This window comes from Microtus ochrogaster, chromosome 2 (genome assembly GCF_000317375.1).
Source record: "Microtus ochrogaster isolate Prairie Vole_2 chromosome 2, MicOch1.0, whole genome shotgun sequence".
Lineage (NCBI taxonomy): Eukaryota > Metazoa > Chordata > Mammalia > Rodentia > Cricetidae > Microtus > Microtus ochrogaster.
Window position 1 is genome coordinate 47,767,074 of NC_022010.1, and position 18,646 is coordinate 47,785,719.

At 39.7% G+C, this 18,646-nt stretch overlaps 1 protein-coding gene across 1 annotated transcript in view; it reads left to right on the forward strand.

The window, feature by feature from the left end:
* Positions 1 to 18,646, forward strand: part of Adgrg7 (adhesion G protein-coupled receptor G7) — a 57,415-nt gene that overhangs the window by 28,871 nt on the left and 9,898 nt on the right. The window contains exons 9-14 of the mRNA XM_005344953.1: positions 2,462 to 2,622; positions 4,096 to 4,251; positions 5,012 to 5,124; positions 11,222 to 11,571; positions 12,643 to 12,739; positions 18,480 to 18,635. Of these exons, the coding sequence (XP_005345010.1) occupies positions 2,462 to 2,622; positions 4,096 to 4,251; positions 5,012 to 5,124; positions 11,222 to 11,571; positions 12,643 to 12,739; positions 18,480 to 18,635 (1,033 nt within the window). The remainder of the gene's footprint in view (positions 1 to 2,461; positions 2,623 to 4,095; positions 4,252 to 5,011; positions 5,125 to 11,221; positions 11,572 to 12,642; positions 12,740 to 18,479; positions 18,636 to 18,646) is intronic.

Below are 18,646 nucleotides of genomic sequence, written 5' to 3' on the forward strand. Positions count from 1 at the left end.
TGATTGAACAAAAAAATATGATCTAACACTCATAAATAGAATAGGGAAATTCAATAAGCCTGTCTATTGACACTGTTCTTCAAGTCTGTGAAGCATCCCTGCCTCTTGGACATGGGTTAAGGTATTTATTTAGATGGAATTCTAAAATTTACTAGATCAGAAGGCCTAGAGACTGTCCTGATGGCCAACCCCAAAGAGACACACTAGTTCTCATGGTTTTACTTGTGCAGGTAGTTATGATACAATGGCTGTGTTCAGTAATGATATGTATGTGATGTCCCTAACCCTGAAGACAAACTTTGTTGGGAGAAGGGGCATCATCTTCTAGAATTATTTCCAGCTGCCATAGGGATGATGTTCTTTCTATGGGATCCTGTGAAAGTAAAATGATGGTTAAGTTCCAAGATTACTGTCTGGTATAATTGCAAATAGTCTCTGAGTATTTGGTAGGGTTTTTCTGAGGTTCCTATTTGGAGGTCTGGCTAGAATGGTGTAAAAAAGTGCACCATTTCAACTAACCAAGTTGGAACCATCTTGAGCAGCTGGTACCCAAAACAGATCTTGTAGTAGCACTATCAGCAACATAACGTCATAGCAACCAGGTGGAGTTGTTGTTGTGGGGTCCCATCTTCTTCCTAGAAACTTCAAAGATTAATGCAAGAAAATTTATTATTCATTGTGGGAAACTTAAACATTATTTATACAGACATATATGTTCAATGAAAGGTACGATAGAGACAAAAATAGATATGAAAAAGTAAATTTTTTTCTAAATCCTTTTTTTTTAGAAATACATGGTTATTTAGGAGTAGACTCACAAATAAGAATACTCTGTTTGAACAGAGATCAGAAAACTAATCCCACAACCAGAACAGAGAGGCCAAAAAGAAGCCAGATGCATGCTCTACTTCGGCATATATAGTATGAGGCCATGCCCCAGTGGGCGGGTAACCACCAGCTGTAAGACTTCCTATAGCACCTCCCCCTTTTGTTTAAATAAAAGAGTTCTAAGCCTAATACAAAATTATATACAATAAGAACAAATATATTCAATAATTATCCTATCCTAACTAGTTTAAGTCTTCTATAATAAATAACATGGCCAAGTCATGAGAGGAAAGTAACTACAATTATCTAGTCTTCAACCCCATCAAAGATCCGAGAAGGGAAATAATATTATTTGAGTAAGCAGGAAGTGCAATCAAGCAACTTCCAAAATGTGCAACAAATGACAGAGATAACTGGCTACCTGAGCAATCACCCAAAGTCTCATTTGCAACGTTGAATCAACCAACTTTGGCTAAGGCCTAGAATTATTGACATACCATTTTCAGAGGCAGGAAATTTTTCAAAACCATCTTATCCTGTCTTGGCAAGATTTCACAGTCCTGCTTATCCATTTCCAGATATTATATATCTTGTCAGTGGTTGAGGCATGGGCATTTCTTTGCCCAAAGGCCAGTTTTGCCAAGAAGAAAACAAGCTCCAAGTGGAGTGTCTTCAGTGCTCAACATTTTCTTGGGAATAGATCGGTGCTGCCAGGAGCAATTGTGTCTCACTTCAACAGAATCCTAAGTTATTTAAATGCCATATTCTACAGCCTTTTGAAGTGGTTGAAGATTATCTATCTATACAGAATATAATCTCTATGTATCTAAAGAACCTGATTAGTCTAACTATAAGTATGACAAACATAGATGACTATTGATCTATACTCCTTAATACCTATATAACTTAACGACTAAGACCTCGTATTAGAATATTATACAATATGGGCTGGAGAGATGGTTCAGAGGTTAAGACTTCCAAAGGTCCTAAGTTCAATTCCCAGCAACCACATGGTGGCTCACAACCATCCATAATGGGGTCTGGTGCCCTCTTCTGGCCTGCAGGCATATACACAGAATATTGTATACATAATAAATAAATAAATATTGGAATATTATACAATAACAACTGAAACAAATGAGGACAATGACTTCAAAATGTAAACAATGTATAAGTGGTAGAAATGTATGTTGCAATATGATAAATATATATTAATATATAAAAATGTTTTAAGCAGAGGTAGAAGCATGCATGCATACAATATTCGATATAATTTAACTTTGTATCAATATATAAGAATCTATACCAGTGTAATTGCCTATAAAAAATAATTCACAAGTATTCACTCTATTACTCACTATTATTATTCCATCCAATTTTCCCTTTTTTCAAAGATATCCCTGAGCCTATAAAATTTTCCCCAACCCCCGACCCTATACCAATTATAAACAACCCCTACTGTAATATTACCATACTGTATTGCAATCAAATAAAAGCTCAGCTGCTGAACTATTTTTTGTTGTACTTTACTCAAACATGAGGCAACCATGCAGTTCCACAATGACTTGAAAATTTTACTTTTGATCACTACCAGGTACATTTGTTGAATATTAATGTTTATTTTTCTCCACAGATAAAAATTCATGTGGCTTTGTAGTGTACCAAAACCACAAACTTTTCCAGTCAAAAACTTTCACTGCTACATCAGATTTTAGTCAAAAAATTATCTCAGGCAAAATAAATTCAAGTGATAAAGACCCAGATGTTTCTGTGGAAATGGTATTTAATCCTGCGGTAAGTTTCCCCATTAATGGAAATTTTTAAGAAATCTGGAGATAATTACAAAACTGGAGATATTTTAGACAAAAGAGTTCTATGGTTCCATGCAGGCTCCCTGGTTGTTGGTTCAGACTCTAAGAGTTGCCATGAGCCAGACTAGCCCTTTCTGTTGGTTTTCCTCTGACGTCCTTGATGTCTCTGGTCCCACAGTCCCTCTTCCATCTCTTCAGCAGCACTTCTGAGCGCAGCCTCATGTTTGGCCATGGGTCTCTGAATCAGCTTCCATCAGTCACTCCGCGTGGTTGCAAATCTTATCTTAGGAGATGGCTAGTTCAGGCTATGCATCCACTGCTGCCAGAAGTCTTAGCTGGGGCCATCCTTGTAGACTCAAGGAAGTTTCCCTTGCATTAGGATTTACCCGATCCAAGCCCCCTTTCCAGTCATTTCTCCCCCTCTGCCCACTCAGAGTCTGATCCTTCAAGTTCCCATGCCTACCTGCCCCAAGTCCAACCATGAGATCTCTTATTGCCCTATCCCTGGAGATCCATGTGCCCCCCCTTGAAACCTCCTTATTACCTAACTTCTCTGGGTCTGTGGATTGTAGCCTGTTATTCTTTACAGCTAATATCCACTTACAAGTGAGTACATACCATGTTTGTCATTCTGGATCTAGGTTACCTCTACTCAGGGTGATTTTTTTTCTAGTTCTATCCATTTGCCTTCAAATTTCCTGATGTCATTGTTTTTAACCTAGGCCCTCTGTGTATACGTGACAGTTGTGTAACTTGGTCTATTTGTGAGACTCTTGGCAATGGGAATAGGAGCTTTGGCTGCCTCTTGGGAGCCTATTCCTCCTGCTGGATTGCTTTTCCCAGCCTGAATCCAGGGGGAGGTGATTGCTTATGGCATCTTGATATGACATGCTTTGCTGAAGCCCCTGGGAGACCTGCCCCTTACTGAAGGAATAGTAAGGGGGGGTAGATGGGGGATTGAAGGAATGCTGCAGGAGGGAGGGAGTGGGAAACGAGGGAGGGGAAGCTGTGATCAGGATGGAAAATATATTAGTTTTAAAAAATTAGCTATGGTATAAAATAAGAAAAACGCTACAGAAAGTCTCTGAAAAGCCTTTTAAAGTAATTATTTAAATCTTATCTAAATTTCTGGAAATCTAAGTTAAAAGTAAATTAATTTGATTTATACCCTTATACACTTTCTTTGATTGGTTGATTGTTTGGTTTGTTTTTGAGACAAACTATCACTATATAGCTTTAAGTGGTCGTGAATTTGGAGCAGTCCTCCAGCCTCATCTTCATAAGTACTTGGGTTCTAGCTGTATGCTATCACACCTGATTTCTTATGCCCTGGCTCTTCCTTCAGACTACAAGGAAGACATTAAGGCTTAATATGCACTTATTTCTCTTGGGACTATCTTATCCTATTAGAGTTTTTTCTATCCAATTAAGCATTGACTATGTCATCAATTCACAGTATGACAGAAGAGAGTTCCAGCTTCACTCTTATGCCTGTGTCTACTGGAATTTTTCAAGAAATGACTGGGACACACATGGCTGCCAAAAGGATAGGAGCACTGAAGGGTTCCTTGGTTGCCGCTGCAACCACACAACCAATTTTGCAGTATTGATGGTAAGAATGTGCAATTTATATAGCAGGTATAAGTTATGTAGATCGTAAAATTGGGAAATGCAGGGAATGAGTGAAGTGGTAGGTGTAAAAAGGAACACGCTAGAAAGAAAGCTACCGGCTGGTGGTGGTGGTGCATACCTTTAATCTCAGCACTTGGAGGGGGAGACAAGCAGATCTCTGTGAGTTCGAGGCCAGCACGGTCTACAGAGAGAGTGTCAGGACAGGCTACAAAGCTACACAGAGAGACCCTGGCTCGAAAAAACTAAATCACTAAATAAATAAATAAAGTTACGATTTATTGTTGTTGTTTGCAATGTGGTCTTGGGATAGAAAGAGACAAATTTAGGTGAGCACTGTGTTTTTACACATGGAAAGGATGCATGCGTGTGAAAGAGAAGATGCATCCCACGGGATGAACTAAGAGTGAGGTCCACATGGAGAGGAACCGTTTTATACATACCTGGCCATATGTAGGCCACTTTGATTTCTGGGAATGTTTTCTATTGGAGCTGTCCAAGTTGCTGTTCTTGCTGATAGGTGGGAAAGAGATCGCTCTTCAGTCCTTTATGTTTTTCCTATCGGCTCATTCTCCCGTCAATGGTCAAGTTCCCCTGTACAGGGGGCTTTATATAAAAGAAGGCATATTTGGCATCTAGTTGGTTATTTTAGCCAGTGTAATTCTACAATACTGGCTTATATTAATAATTTTAAGCACTTAGGCCAGTTTATTTAAAAATCTATGTCAAATTATTTTTTTCAGACTTTCAAAAAGGGTTATCAGTACCCCGAATCCCTAGACATATTGTCCAACATTGGTTGTGCCCTGTCCATTGCTGGCCTGGCTCTAACTATCATATTCCAGATTGTCACCAGGTAAGAGGGGAGGGGAAGGGTGCTCTTCCCAGGAGAAACTGCTATCCTGTAATTTACTGGATACACTCATCTCAGAACTTAATTTCTCTAAACTAGAAGGCACAATCTCAAAGAGGCTGAGATAAAGTCACAGTAAACATACAGTTACAAGTAAGACAACAGTTTTGACAGCAAAACCAATATAAGCTCATAGCGCATAGATCCTGAAACTAATGTGAAAAGGAATGTGTCTGACAAATTGGATTGCAAAAGAAGAAACCATTTATTTCTGAACAACATCTTGAAAGTAATTTTTAAGCTTTCAAACGGTGAAACGTTTAAAGTTATTGAGTTTCTCAGTTGTTTGTTTCTGAAAAAAAAATCTTACTTTAAATTTTAAATAAATACTTACAAACATAATTCTTTTCACCTTATTTTTCCACTGAACATCTAATTTTGCATCCTTCAAGGGGTTTTATCATTGTAGTTACAGCCTGCAGTACAAGAAAGACAAGGGCCTCATCTGGTTCCCTTGTCACTGTGCTTTGCTTTGTTTTCACCCTGGCTCCCCAGGGCTAAGCACCATACTGGGCCTTTAGAAAACTTTATAAAACTATGAAATAAATTGACCTATCGAATATGCAAGTCTGGTTCTCCTCCCTCACCCAAGTTGCACCAAGGTGAATTCACCATTTCTCTAGAATCAATTCTCCCCACTAAATTCCTTCTCAATTATATCTTAGATGTGTGTCCAATTTAACTATATAGATTTTGTTATTTATAATTATTATAATCCAGATTGTTTTACTTAACAAATAAAGTCTATAGCAAAGCAGAAACAGGAAACTGAATATCCTTGTAAACCCCAACGACATTTGCCAATTCTTAACATTTTATGTTTTTTTCAACTTTTCCCCAGAAATTTTGGGGAACTAGACTGCACATAAGACTATCATCTTTAAATTCTTCAGCTGTGCATCTCCAGAGAGCAACACTCTATGTTCTCTATCCTCACTCTGAAATTGTAATCTATGAAATTTAAAATTATGCAATCTGAAAAAAAAAATATGCAATCTGCAATCAAACATCTCCGTTCACCCAGTAGTCTATTACAGCTGGGTATATTTCTCTAAATTAATTTACTACCATGATACTTTATTCACCTTTAGCCTTTAACAATTCCTTTTTCTTTTTTGTTTGTTGTGGTCATTTATGACACTAAAGTCTTTGAAGTGTCCAGGACAGTTATTTTGAAGACTGCTCTTTGATTTAGGATCTGTTTGACATTCTCCTCACTGTTTGATTGAGGTTAAGGATTGGTAGAGTAAATCCTATGTCATTGGCTCATCTCAGGGTGACTCCACAAGGGGTACGTGGTCGCAGTCCTGCTGCTATTGGTTGTAAGTTTCAGTGATGTTTAATGGGTAACTGTGAGATTTCTGTATCATCGCAGTTCATTTTCCCGGTGTGTAAATAACAGGTTATTCTTACAGCGTGAATTTGAGAATATTCAATATCCTTCTGTTTTCCAACTATCTCTCCCACGGTGATCCTGGTGAGATCCACAGGGATCCTTATTAGAGCGAGATCGCATTGATGATTTCATACTCTTTTATGCTTCCTGTGTTACTTGGCGATGCACGAATAAAAAGTCACAACGAACTCTTTAGGCCATTTTGCCATGTTTCTACCACACTTTAAGTCTGTCTCATTTTGATGACAGCAAAATGATTGGACTCATCTTTCAGTTTCTCCGCTCCATCACTTGTCATTCTTGAGAGTAAAATTGCTTTTTCCTTCACGCTTCACACTAAATGAGTTTTTTATTGGTTCATTAATATCTCTTGATAGTAATTAATTGACTTATTACTGCTGCCAAACACCATGTCAGAAGCTAAATAGCAAATGATAAGCAAGGTTAGATTCCTGTCTTAAATTTCCGGGGATAAACAAGAGACTATACAGATATGTGCAAAGTGAAATATATAGTTGTAGGCTGTGACAAGCGTGTTGGAGTGAAAGCATGTGCTGTGTACTTCCCAGTTTGATGGGGGAAATTAAACAGCTCTCATAGCTGTCCATTCATTTGCATTGCTTCCAGCACTGCAGTTAGACGGATAATTACTCAGCTCACTATGTAACTGCTGTACAACTAGCTTTTTTCCACCTAAAACATTACCCCTTCCATTTGTTATTAGGTATGTTTGCTTTTGTTCACTTTTCCTACCCCAATTTGGTCATCATACTTGTCACTAAAATTCATGAGAATATATAATCTTAAAAAATAATGAGAACATTTTGTAGATATTTTAAATATTGAATGAAATACTTTTTTGTTCTTGAATAAATCCCCATATGATAATAACATGAAGAATATAGCAATATTCTAAGCGAAGGATAAGGCTATTTGAAAACTTATTGTTCTACATGTAGGTCATATTTTAGGTTCAAAATTAGACAGTAACTAATGTTAGTTTTATTGGAAGGAGCATTCCACTGCATGTATGCGGAGGACAGAGGACAATTTGTGGGAATCATGCTCCCCTTCTACTGTGCCTATAACTCAGATTATGAGATTTGGTAGAAAGGCCTGTAGCCTGGAGCCCTTTCACTAGCCCCTCATGCTACTTTTCTATACAATGATTTCTCTGAAGACACTTTGCAGCTTTTATTACTAAACATCTTAAAATATGTAAAAAGAATCAATGATCAAGAAAATCTAACTACCATATCTAATGGACTGAATTCTGTCAGTGGAGAAATCAAAGGACTCAGTGGTTGTGGTGGAATATTAGGAAACCATACAGGCTATAAAATGGGTAGATTTGATCACATTAAATTACAGGGTAAGGATAATAAAGTATGTCTAGATAGTAGAACTGTAACATCTAGGATAGATCCAGAAAGACAACTATTGGGGAGATCTCTAAGTCTAGAAAGCCTGGAAAGAATGAAAGGACACTGAACAGTCTTCCCTGGTACAGGACTAAATGCCATAGGATCCACAGGACTGCCAAATGCCACTGGAGAGGGCACAAGGCTATAACTACCGTCAAAGAAGAAGGAAAACAGTGCACATGTTAATGATAGACAGAATATCAGGCTCCTTTGCCAGCCTGAAGATGCATGTGTTGGCCAGTACAGGACACATCCATGTACCAGAGCATGCAAACATATCACATACATATTCTACATACTTCTTCACACCACATTGCACATCATGCACACACAGACTGACGGGAACACAAACATGACCGTATCGCCTTCTAAAAGTTGCTGGTAAGCATGGCTAGCCTGTAGATAAAATCAGAGCAAAATCTTTTTCTTTTAGAGCAAACACACTAGGAAAATAGGAATTGGGACTTGAGCACAAAGGAGTGGTTTCTGCAGAGCAATTTCTGCACCTAGAATTTCCATCTTCAAATGCTGGAACTCTGGGCATATTTATGGTAAAAGGGAAATTAGAACATAGTGACCTTTTAGCAATCAGCAAAAATTTCCCAAAGTATGACCCTGGAACTCTTGTCCTTCAGAGGTGCTATGTGGAAAGAGAATTCTAACTTGTGGAAAAGACATGTGACTCTGTCCTATAGATGTCACAGGCAATAATCATCAGTCTACTCAAAAAGAAAATAGCTCCAGTAGCAATATGAAACAAATTTAAAACATGTTTGCCTAATTTTACAGGTTTATGGGAGATCAGCTCTTTTTATTTTATTCATCTTACATATCAACCACTTCCCCTCCCTTCCTTCCTCCCCTCCCTTCTCTCCCCCAACCCAGCCTCACCCACTCCTAAGAAAGGGTAAAGCCTCCCATGGGGTGTCAACAAAGCCTGGCACATTCAGCTGAGGTTAGACCAACACTCCCCCTGCAGCATCAAGGCCGAGCAAGGCATCCCACTATATGGAATAAGCTTCAAAAAGCCAGTTCATGCCGGGTGGTGGTGGCGCACGCCTTTAATCCCAGCACTCGGGAGGCAGAGGCAGGCGGATCTCTGGGAGTTCGAGACCAGCCTGGTCTACAAGAGCTAGTTCCAGGACAGGCTCCAAAGCTACAGAGAAACCCTGTCTCAAACCACCCCCCTCCAAAAAAAAAACCAGTTCACGCACTAGGGATAGATCCTGGTCCCACTGCCGGGGTCCCACAAACAGACCAGGCTACAAAACTGTTGGAGATCTGCTCTTTAAATAAAACATTAGCAAAGTAGCCTAACAGTTTCTTTTAAATGTGTTATACTATTGTATTTTTAGCTTTTAAGAGTATATTTGGCAGTACTGTAAAATTTACAGGTGATTTTAAAAATAAACATTGGCTACAAACATGAAACTTTTCTCTACATTCAAACATGGGTTTGAAGCATGATTAACAAAAACTCAGGGTCAGAAATTGGGGTTCAGCCTGAAGATATGAAAAGCAAAACAGCCAGCCACTGGCTCTTACCTCGACCTCAGTCTGAAACAGAAATCTTGCCTCCTGGAATCTCAGGAGACTGTGTCTGAGAGCTATCTTCCCCCAGTTTATATTTCCCTCTAGGGATGGGATGAAAGGCGTGCACCACCATCATTAAAGGCATGTACCACCCAGTTTCTATGGCAACTAGTGTGGCTACTAGGATTAAAGGTGTGTGTTACCATAATCTGGTCTGTAAGGCTAACCAGGGGGACTGTTTTACTCTCAGATCTTCAGGCAGCCTTTATTTATTGAAATACATTTGAAATGCCACTACATGGGTTCATCTATTAATTTGTAATGTCCTATTTTGAGGGAGAAAATGCTGTGTAAAGGCCCTTCTCCCTATAACCTTTGTATATGTTTGCAGCTGTCCAAGCTCAGGGATATCAAACCATGTATTACCCCTCAAGACTATGGCTAGTGTGGTCTAGCTAAGCTCCCCGGGGAGATGGCCGTCAGACAGTAGCTGGGCTGAGTGCCCTGGAGATTTCTCTAGAACACTGGTACTCAACCTTCCCAATGCTGCGACCCTTTTATACACTTTCTCAAGTTGTGGTGACTCCCAACCATAAAACTATTTCCTTATTACTTTGTAACTGTAATTTTGATACTATTATTAATTGACTTGCAGGATATATCTGATATGTGATCTCTGAGGGGTCACAACCCACAGGTTGAGAACCACTGCTCTAGGGTATCAGAACAGCTGGATCTTTCTCTATGTATGTAGGCCCAGAGAATGTCTGGGTAGGTTCTTTAGCAGGATAGTGGGTTTTCCCCATGGTGGGTGAGAATTCCTAGGAGCACAGGAAGAAAGTTGACAAGGAGACTGTGCTGGGACCCAAGGCAACTTGAACTCTGTGGGATTTTCCTAAAAGTAAGTAAACAAACAAACAAATAAAAATTTAAAAAAAAAACTTTAAAAATTAAAAAACTTAATGACTTTATTGATATAAAATAAGTATATTAGCATCTTCAGACCTAGACTTCCATTTTTTATTTTTCTTTGAATTGACCTTTGTTCAGGGTAATAAAAAATATGGAAGAAGGATTCGAGCATCATGGTACCCAACGGATAAGTCAGCCTTGGCCACCAGACTTTAGTTACATTCTGTTAATTAAATCAAGGCAAGGACAGCCCTGGGAAAGGACGCTAAAGGGCACAAATACTAGGAGTTAGGGCTCACTGCCCACTGACTTCAGAGATTAGAGGTCATTTCTTCTTAATCAGTATGCAGCGGTTCCTTAACGCATCCGCCCAATTCACTGCTTTGTAGAGAAGGAAGGTTTGCCAGAAGGCCCACCAGGTCTTGACTGGACTTATGTTGAGCAACACATTTATTTATTCCTTCATAGTTTCTCTGAGGATTGTGAATTTTTTTGTTTATTTTCTATCTTTTGTATGTGTGAGTGCTTTGCCTACATGTATTTAAGGACACAACATGCAAGCAATACCCACAGAGGCCATAAGAGGGCATCAGATTTCCCCTGGAACTGGAGTTACTGAGCTGGGAATCAGCATTGACTGCTGGGAACTGAACCTGGGTCCTCTGCAATCGAGACATCTTTTCAGTCCTGATGGGTTGTTTTTTTTTTTTTTTCAGTTGATTTGCTTTCACCTATCACGTAGTTCCACATAATTTTTTATTTTCTTTACTTTTAGGAAAATCAGAAAAACCTCAGTAACCTGGGTGTTGGTCAGTTTGTGTACATCAATGTTGATTTTTAACCTCCTCTTTGTGTTTGGAATTGAAAACTCCAATAAGAACTTAGTGATAAGTGAGGCTGGCACCACTAGTAATAATAACCCTGACAACAATGAAATACCTGCGCGAGACACGGTGGACACCCCGAACCCCTCCTGCACAGCTGTGGCTGCATTCCTCCACTATTTTCTGTTGGTAACATTCACCTGGAACGGACTCAGCGCCACGCAGCTCTACTTCCTTCTGATCAGAACCATGAAGCCCTTGCCTCCGCATTTCATTGCTATCATCTCATTAGTTGGATGGGGTAAGTGTTTGCATCAACGCCTGTTCAGTCATTTCGCTTCGTTACACTGTTGCGATTGTTTAACATAAACAAACACCCATTGGAGGGCTAATAATTAAAGGTAGGGGGCAAATGGAATAATCACTAAACACTATTTCTGTCTAGTAGCCTTTTCTTTAGTGAGGGATCAAGACTGCTATACCAGACATAGTATAAGCTAAATTAAAGAGGTTGATTTTTTAAAAAATATCCTTTTATTAATTTACGCTAGATTTAGAACATATGCAATTAATCTCCTAAATATTGAAATGGGAGTGTTTCCCAGAAAGTAATCAGAGTGTCTTGTTAAGGAAGAATTCTTGATAGCTATATTGTGTCCCAGCAAAGACAAAAGGAAGAATTGTCTCAGCGAAACTCTAAATTGTTCAAGTAAAAGAGGACGTCAGACATTTGGTGATGAACATTGTGGTCGGAAATACAGAGAAATGAACAATAAGATAGGGTTGGTATACAGAAACAACGCTAAAAGAGAGAGAGAAAGAGAGAGAGAGAGAGAGAGAGAGAGAGAGAGAGAGAGAGAGAGAGAGAACAGATTTTTTATCTGTTCGGCCTCCAAGCAGAGGACCGGATTCTTTGGCTGCCAGTTCACAATGGGCCCTACAGACATACCTCAGTGGCTTTTGCTGCTTGCTCTTTTGTTTCAAACTCCACAAAGGCAAATCCCTTTGGATCCCCAGTAGACTTGTAATGTGGAATACTTATGCAAACCACATTGCCACATTTCCCAAATACTCTTTCAATCCAGCTATGGGTAACATTTTTTGGGAAGTAACTCCTGTATAAATCAAAGTGTCATGAAAAACAAACAGTTTAAGCATTTTTAAATTCTACATTTTATCAATAAAAAGAAATTAGAATTTAAAAAAAAAATCTGTCAGCTTTTAATCTCCTTCTACTCATCGATCAGTAGTTTGTTCAAAGAGGAGAAAGCATGCAACTTAAGAGGTCAGCTGTATAATTTACCTGAAGTCTTTGATAATTAATTTCCACCCTGGACAAACTATTAACTCCTCGCCTGTCTTTGTCTCTTAGGAGTTCCAGCTATAGTCGTGGGTGTAACGGTGGGGATTGTTTATGCCCAGAGTGGAGACAAGTCGCACTGGGAGTTAGACTATCGGCAAGAGCAAATGTAAGTTTTATCTCTTTAAACTTCTTTGACATAAAAGTATAGGAATTCATTGATATTAATTCCAAGTGTCTCCAAGTTTCACTTTATAAATGCCCTATTTTGTAATGGGTATTTTATGTTCTCAAAGAATACACCATATTTTCGATAGGATGACACAGAAATTTCCTGTGATAATTCCTGAAAAAAGAAATATCCACTGTTTGATCTTATAAATCTGAAGTTTCTCATATTAAAATTATATCCTCTTAGTTAGTGAGAAAATCATCTAAAATCATAGTTATGATCCTTAGTAGCCCTGAGTCTTGGTTCCTTCCTCTAGAACGGGGATCGTGGTTAGAGTGATTTTGCTCAGGGGTTGTTCTGCAGGATGTCAACCAACCCTGGAATCACTTAATAACTCACAAAGCACTCTCTCATGCAGATGAACTCCTCATGTTAAACATAGCTGGGATGACTATTTCATGGTAATGTTTCCTGGACCACAGATTCTTGCTAGGCCACCAGCATGGACAATTAACTGTTCTTATTGGAACAGTTTTATGTGAGGAGAGGAAAGTTGAGCTGAGCTGAACAGAGGCTCCACGCTGTCCTTGTGTTTCTCCCACCAGACAGCAGCCGCCCTGAACTTCATCCTTCCTTCTCTTGTGACCCCCTGCCATTCCTATCCCCACCCACCTGAAAACCAGTTTGTCCTAAGGGCACTTGATGACCCGAGGGAAGACTATGGTGTCAAGAGATTTACCTGCTTGTGGCAGCTGGAGGACTGCCTGAAGGGCTGACTGCCTGGCTAGAGTCCTCAGCCTAGACTTTCTGTTTAATTAGATTTTATTGTTATTTTAAGTTTTAAAGTTTAAATCTCACTGTTAGATGTAAGAGGTACAAGTATATCATGGGAGAGGTACCCATTATTAATTTCTTATTGTAACCCAGGCAAACGGCTAGATCCATTTCTATGAAAGCTGCGAGAGAAGCCAGCTTGCTTGAGTGTATTCACACTGGGCTATCAATAATTTACAGCAGATCCTCTGCTTGGCACGGGGTTAGATGATGAGGATGGCTCTAGGCCACTGCTGATTGACGATTGGAGGAGAGGAAAGGATGGTAATGAGATCATCCCGGTCATCCTACTGCCTCTGCCATACACACGTGCCGTCGGCGTCACATTCCTTCATCTCCTGAGAAAGAGGAAGGGCTGCTGTGGTTTCCCTGAGTTATTCTTCCACTAGCATCTCCTCGATGTCTCGTGTGTTACCTCACAGAACCCAGTTCTATCCATCTGACCCGAGGCCCCGACCTGTTGCTTCTCCGTGTAAGTCTAGTGAAGGAACAGATGTAGCGCAGGCCACATTCTTCTTGATGCACTACCCCAGTTCTCTGTTCCGTCATCAGAAGGGCCGTATCCCACTCTCTGATGGGGAGAGGGTTGAAATGTTCCGTCATCAGAAGGGCTGTATCCCACTCTCTGATGGGGAGAGGGTTGAAATTAATCATTGGAACTGGGACATTATCATTTCACACGGTTGAAAATCGTATTGCTAATCTGAATGGCCTGTGATAAAACTGAGATGATGTTCAAGTCTGTAATGAACTAATAAACCAACAGGCATGCCCACCTTTAACAGAGTGGGTCTGTCTCTAAATAAAATGCTGAGGATGTGCAAAGTTTATCCTAAAGATGTCTATCATCCCTTTCCTTTCATCTATGAATTGAGGATTGGATTGTGGAATATTAATTTAAGATGTGTTACTTTTGTTTATGCTGTGGAACATGTGTTTAATGATGCAAAGATATATTGCATTCTTTTACGTTGCATTTGTTTAACTCTGTGAAGCTGTGTTACTGTGCCTGTCTAAAACACCTGATTGGTCTAATAAGGAGCTGTAGGGCCAATAGCTGGGCATAAGAAAGGATAATCGGGGCTGGCAGGCAGAGAGAATACATAGAAGGAGAGATGTGTGAATAGAAGATCAAGAAATGAGAGAAGGAGGAGACCTCCAGGGGCCAGTCACCCAGCCACACAGCCAGCCACGCAGTTAAAGTAAAAGTAAGATATACTGAAGTAAGAAAAGATTTTTAAAAGTCCATAGGCAACATATAGATGGGATCATTTAAGTTAAGGAAAGCTAGCAACAAGCCAATCTAAGGCTGAGTATTTACAAGTAAGAATAAACCTCTGTGTGTGATTTATCTGGGAACTGGATGGCGAGCTCCCCCAAAAAACCGACAGAGTGAAAAATAACCAACCACAGAGGATCACAGTTACAGTTTAAATACAAAGCTCCCACTGCCGTGTTCATAGGTACAAGTTAGGAGAAGCATCATCACTTGCTGTGTGTACACTGACCCAAAGGACTGTAAGCATCTCTAGTGAACCAAGGATGGAAAGACCTGGAAGAGACACACACTTAGATGCCGGCACCTACCGGAAAATATGTGCCAGAAAGGAAAATTCTATTTTCATCCTCTGCTTTAGTTGAAGAGGGACTTTAAATTTAAAACTTCTTTGTCATATATCATAATGTTGTACCTCCAGAGAAAAGAAAATGAATAGAAATTGAAAGCCAAATATGTAATAGGCTTCTGGTTATATTTTTTCCAAAACAATTGTCTGCAATATATTTTGATTATGTTTCTTCCCTCTTCGAACCCTCCCAGAACATTCCTGCCCACCCACCCACCCAACTTAGTGTTCTTGTTCTCTCTCTTTCTCTCAACAAGAAATAAAAACAAAACAAAATAAACAAGAAACACACACAGAACCCACAAACAAGCAGACAAAAAAGACTACAGAAACTGAAAAATCAAAGCAAAAAAAAATGGCCAATAAGAAAAACAAACAAACAAAAAAATCAAAACCAAAGCTCTCAAAAATACCACTGAATTTGTTGACCAACTTTTCCTGGGCATGGGGCCTGCCTGGGGAGTGCAGTTGATAAACCCACTGAGATTCCGCTAGAGAAAACTGACTTAGTGGCAGCACGCACAAAGCCTGCACAGGTGCAAGCCAGATGGGCTTGCTGGTTAATTTTCATGCTTAATTAAGAAAAAGAGTCTATTTGTGTGTCTGTGAATAAGCCAGACAGTCCTTTGGACACCCAGTCATTGTTGTGTATACAGATACATGTAGAGGCTGGATTTGTTGGAGCTGGAGTTATAGAGATTGTATAGTGTAGTGGCTAAAAACCAAACCCAGACATCTGTAAGACTAGCCCTCAACTCCTGAGCCATCTCTCCAGTCCTTGGTGATTTTTGTCCATAGCCTGCTGTTGTGTCTGCTACCGCCTCCTTGTCTTTCCTCTGAAAACTGCTCAGAACAATGATACCACCCAGAATCCTCCTCCACTCAGCAGTCAAACTGTCATTCAGCTCTTTCTTTTTACTTTATCAAGATAGGATCCACAGGCCTTGAAGTTCTAATGGAGCCAAGGATGCTCTAGAACTCCTGCTCTTTCTGCTTCTGTCTCCCAAGGATTAAGAATGCAAGTGTGTGCCATCATCCTGGTCTTTCTCCTTACTTTTAAACAATCTTCAGCCATGGCTGTTTCTTGGACATTTCTTTTATTGCACACCCCTCGCAATACAATAAGCTCCAGAGGATTCCCTACTTTTGCTCAAGTCACGCTCTCATCACTGCACCTGGAGTAACACTTTTTAAACCTAAAGAGCATCATTTCATGTCTCACCACCTCATCCAGAATGCAAGCAAGTGCCCGCAAAGCCGCAGTATAGTTTGTATCTTTCCAAAAGCTTCATTCACTTACTCAAGTGTTCCGAGCCACACCAACCTCTGTTTCTAAAGCTGCTACCTCAGGGCCTTTGGACATGATGCAGTCTCTGCTTAGAATACTCTCCCTCCTCATCAGCTTCAGGTTTTTGCTCAAGTAGTATTTTTCTGTGAGAGTTTCCCCCAACCACTCTATTAAATTGAAACCCTCCCCTGTACACACACACACACACACACACACACACTCATTATTAGACTGATTGCTCACATTATATTTTATCTCCAATGCTCATCACTACCTAGCATATTATCAGTCTTATTTTTTGTTTTATCTGTATCTCTAAACTAAAATATTTACTCACTAAATTATGGAGTTTTTTTTTTTTACTGTTAAGTCCTTGCTATCTAAAAGACCATTTGGTACATAGTATCTTCTCTCTAAAGGTTTTTAAGTGAATAAATTATTTCAACAATATTATGAGGTGGCCACATCATTTTCAACTTAGATAAGAAATGAAAAGAACAAAACCCATCCAAAATTCTTCATCAAAACAAAGATCTTGATAGACAATCTGTAAAACAGAACAGCACAATGGGCTTAACTTTTGAAAACTCTTTTTGAGTATTAAGACTTTTAAATATCTATCAGAGGACTGGGGAAGCATTTCAGTTTGCTGTGTAAGCATGGGATCGGAGTGCAGGTCCCAAGCTCCTGGGTGGAAAGGCAGATGTGGTGGCATGTACTTGCAATCTCCATGCCTGGGAAGCTGAGGCAGGTAGATCCCTAAGGCTCATGGGTCAGTCTAACTAATTCAGTCACATGGTTATCCTCTGGCCTCCATAGGCATGTACCTATACATACAAGTACACACACACACACACACACACACACACACACACACACCCCAATAACTAGCAATAGGAAATTCTTTAAGTTACGTAATATCAAAGTAATAGAGGACTACATATAATGCTAAATTAACAAAGTTTCTTTTTATATTCTCCAGTAATCTCCAAGATATGCTAAGTGAGTTCCAGAAACATTAATTGAATGCTGTCATTTGTTTTAAAAGCATTAAGGAAACTGTGTATTTGCTAGTGTTTGTGTAGCCTAAATCTGTAAGGATACTTGCAAAACACTGGTGAATTTTGGAGCTGGAAATATGGTACAGCCATTTGTACCTTTCATATTAGAAGTCAGGATAAGCTACATATCCAAAGGTATAATAATAGTAATAGCTTGCCTAAAGTTAAATCCCTCATACGTGACAGGAGCAGCATCTAATTGCAAGACTGTGGGTTTCGGAGGACATGTATTACGTCCTTTTCTGTGACTGTGATAGAATACCTTTACGAAAATCTGCTTAGGGGAGAAAGGTTTATTTTGCTTTATGTTGCATGGGGAAACAGTTCATCCTGGCTGAGAAGGCATGGGTGGCAGCAGCAGCAGAGACCACTCTGAAAGACACAGAACAGGAAATACACACGGCATTTCTTCTACACACAAGAAGTAGAGAAAGAACAGGAAGTAAAGCCAGGCTATGAAACCTTAAAGCCCACCTCCACTGATTCTCTTCCTCCTGCAAGGCTCGGTCTTCTAAAGTTCCACAACCTTCCTAAACAGTGCCACCGACTGGGAGCCAAGAGGTCAATACCTGAGCTTCTGGCAACATTTCTGATTCAAATCACACCTCAGTAGAAGAGCTATTACCTAGCATGCCCCAAGACTGGGGTTTCATCTCTCCAGAATGAAAGCAGCAACAAGAAGATTAACAAATAGTTGAGGTCTGCCTGACTCAGTGACTTACCTGGTGCATATTGACTCATAGGAAATTGTGATAGGGACAACTTTTCTAATGGGCTGAATTATTGTAAATGACCCCAGATGTGCAAGACGCCAATGGATATTATTATCAGGGACATCCGTTCCATGAGCAACAATAATGTTAAATAACAAAAGGAATTAACATTGGCTCTTTTCTTGGTCTGCTGAAATAATTTGTTTTCCTCTACAGCTGCTGGCTGGCCATTCCTGAGAGTGATAATTTTGTAAAAAGTCCATTTTTGTGGTCATTCATCATCCCTGTAACCATTATCCTCATCACTAATATTGTTATATTCATCATAATCACGGTCAAAGTGCTGTGGAAGAACAACCAGAACCTGACGAGGTGAGTCTCCC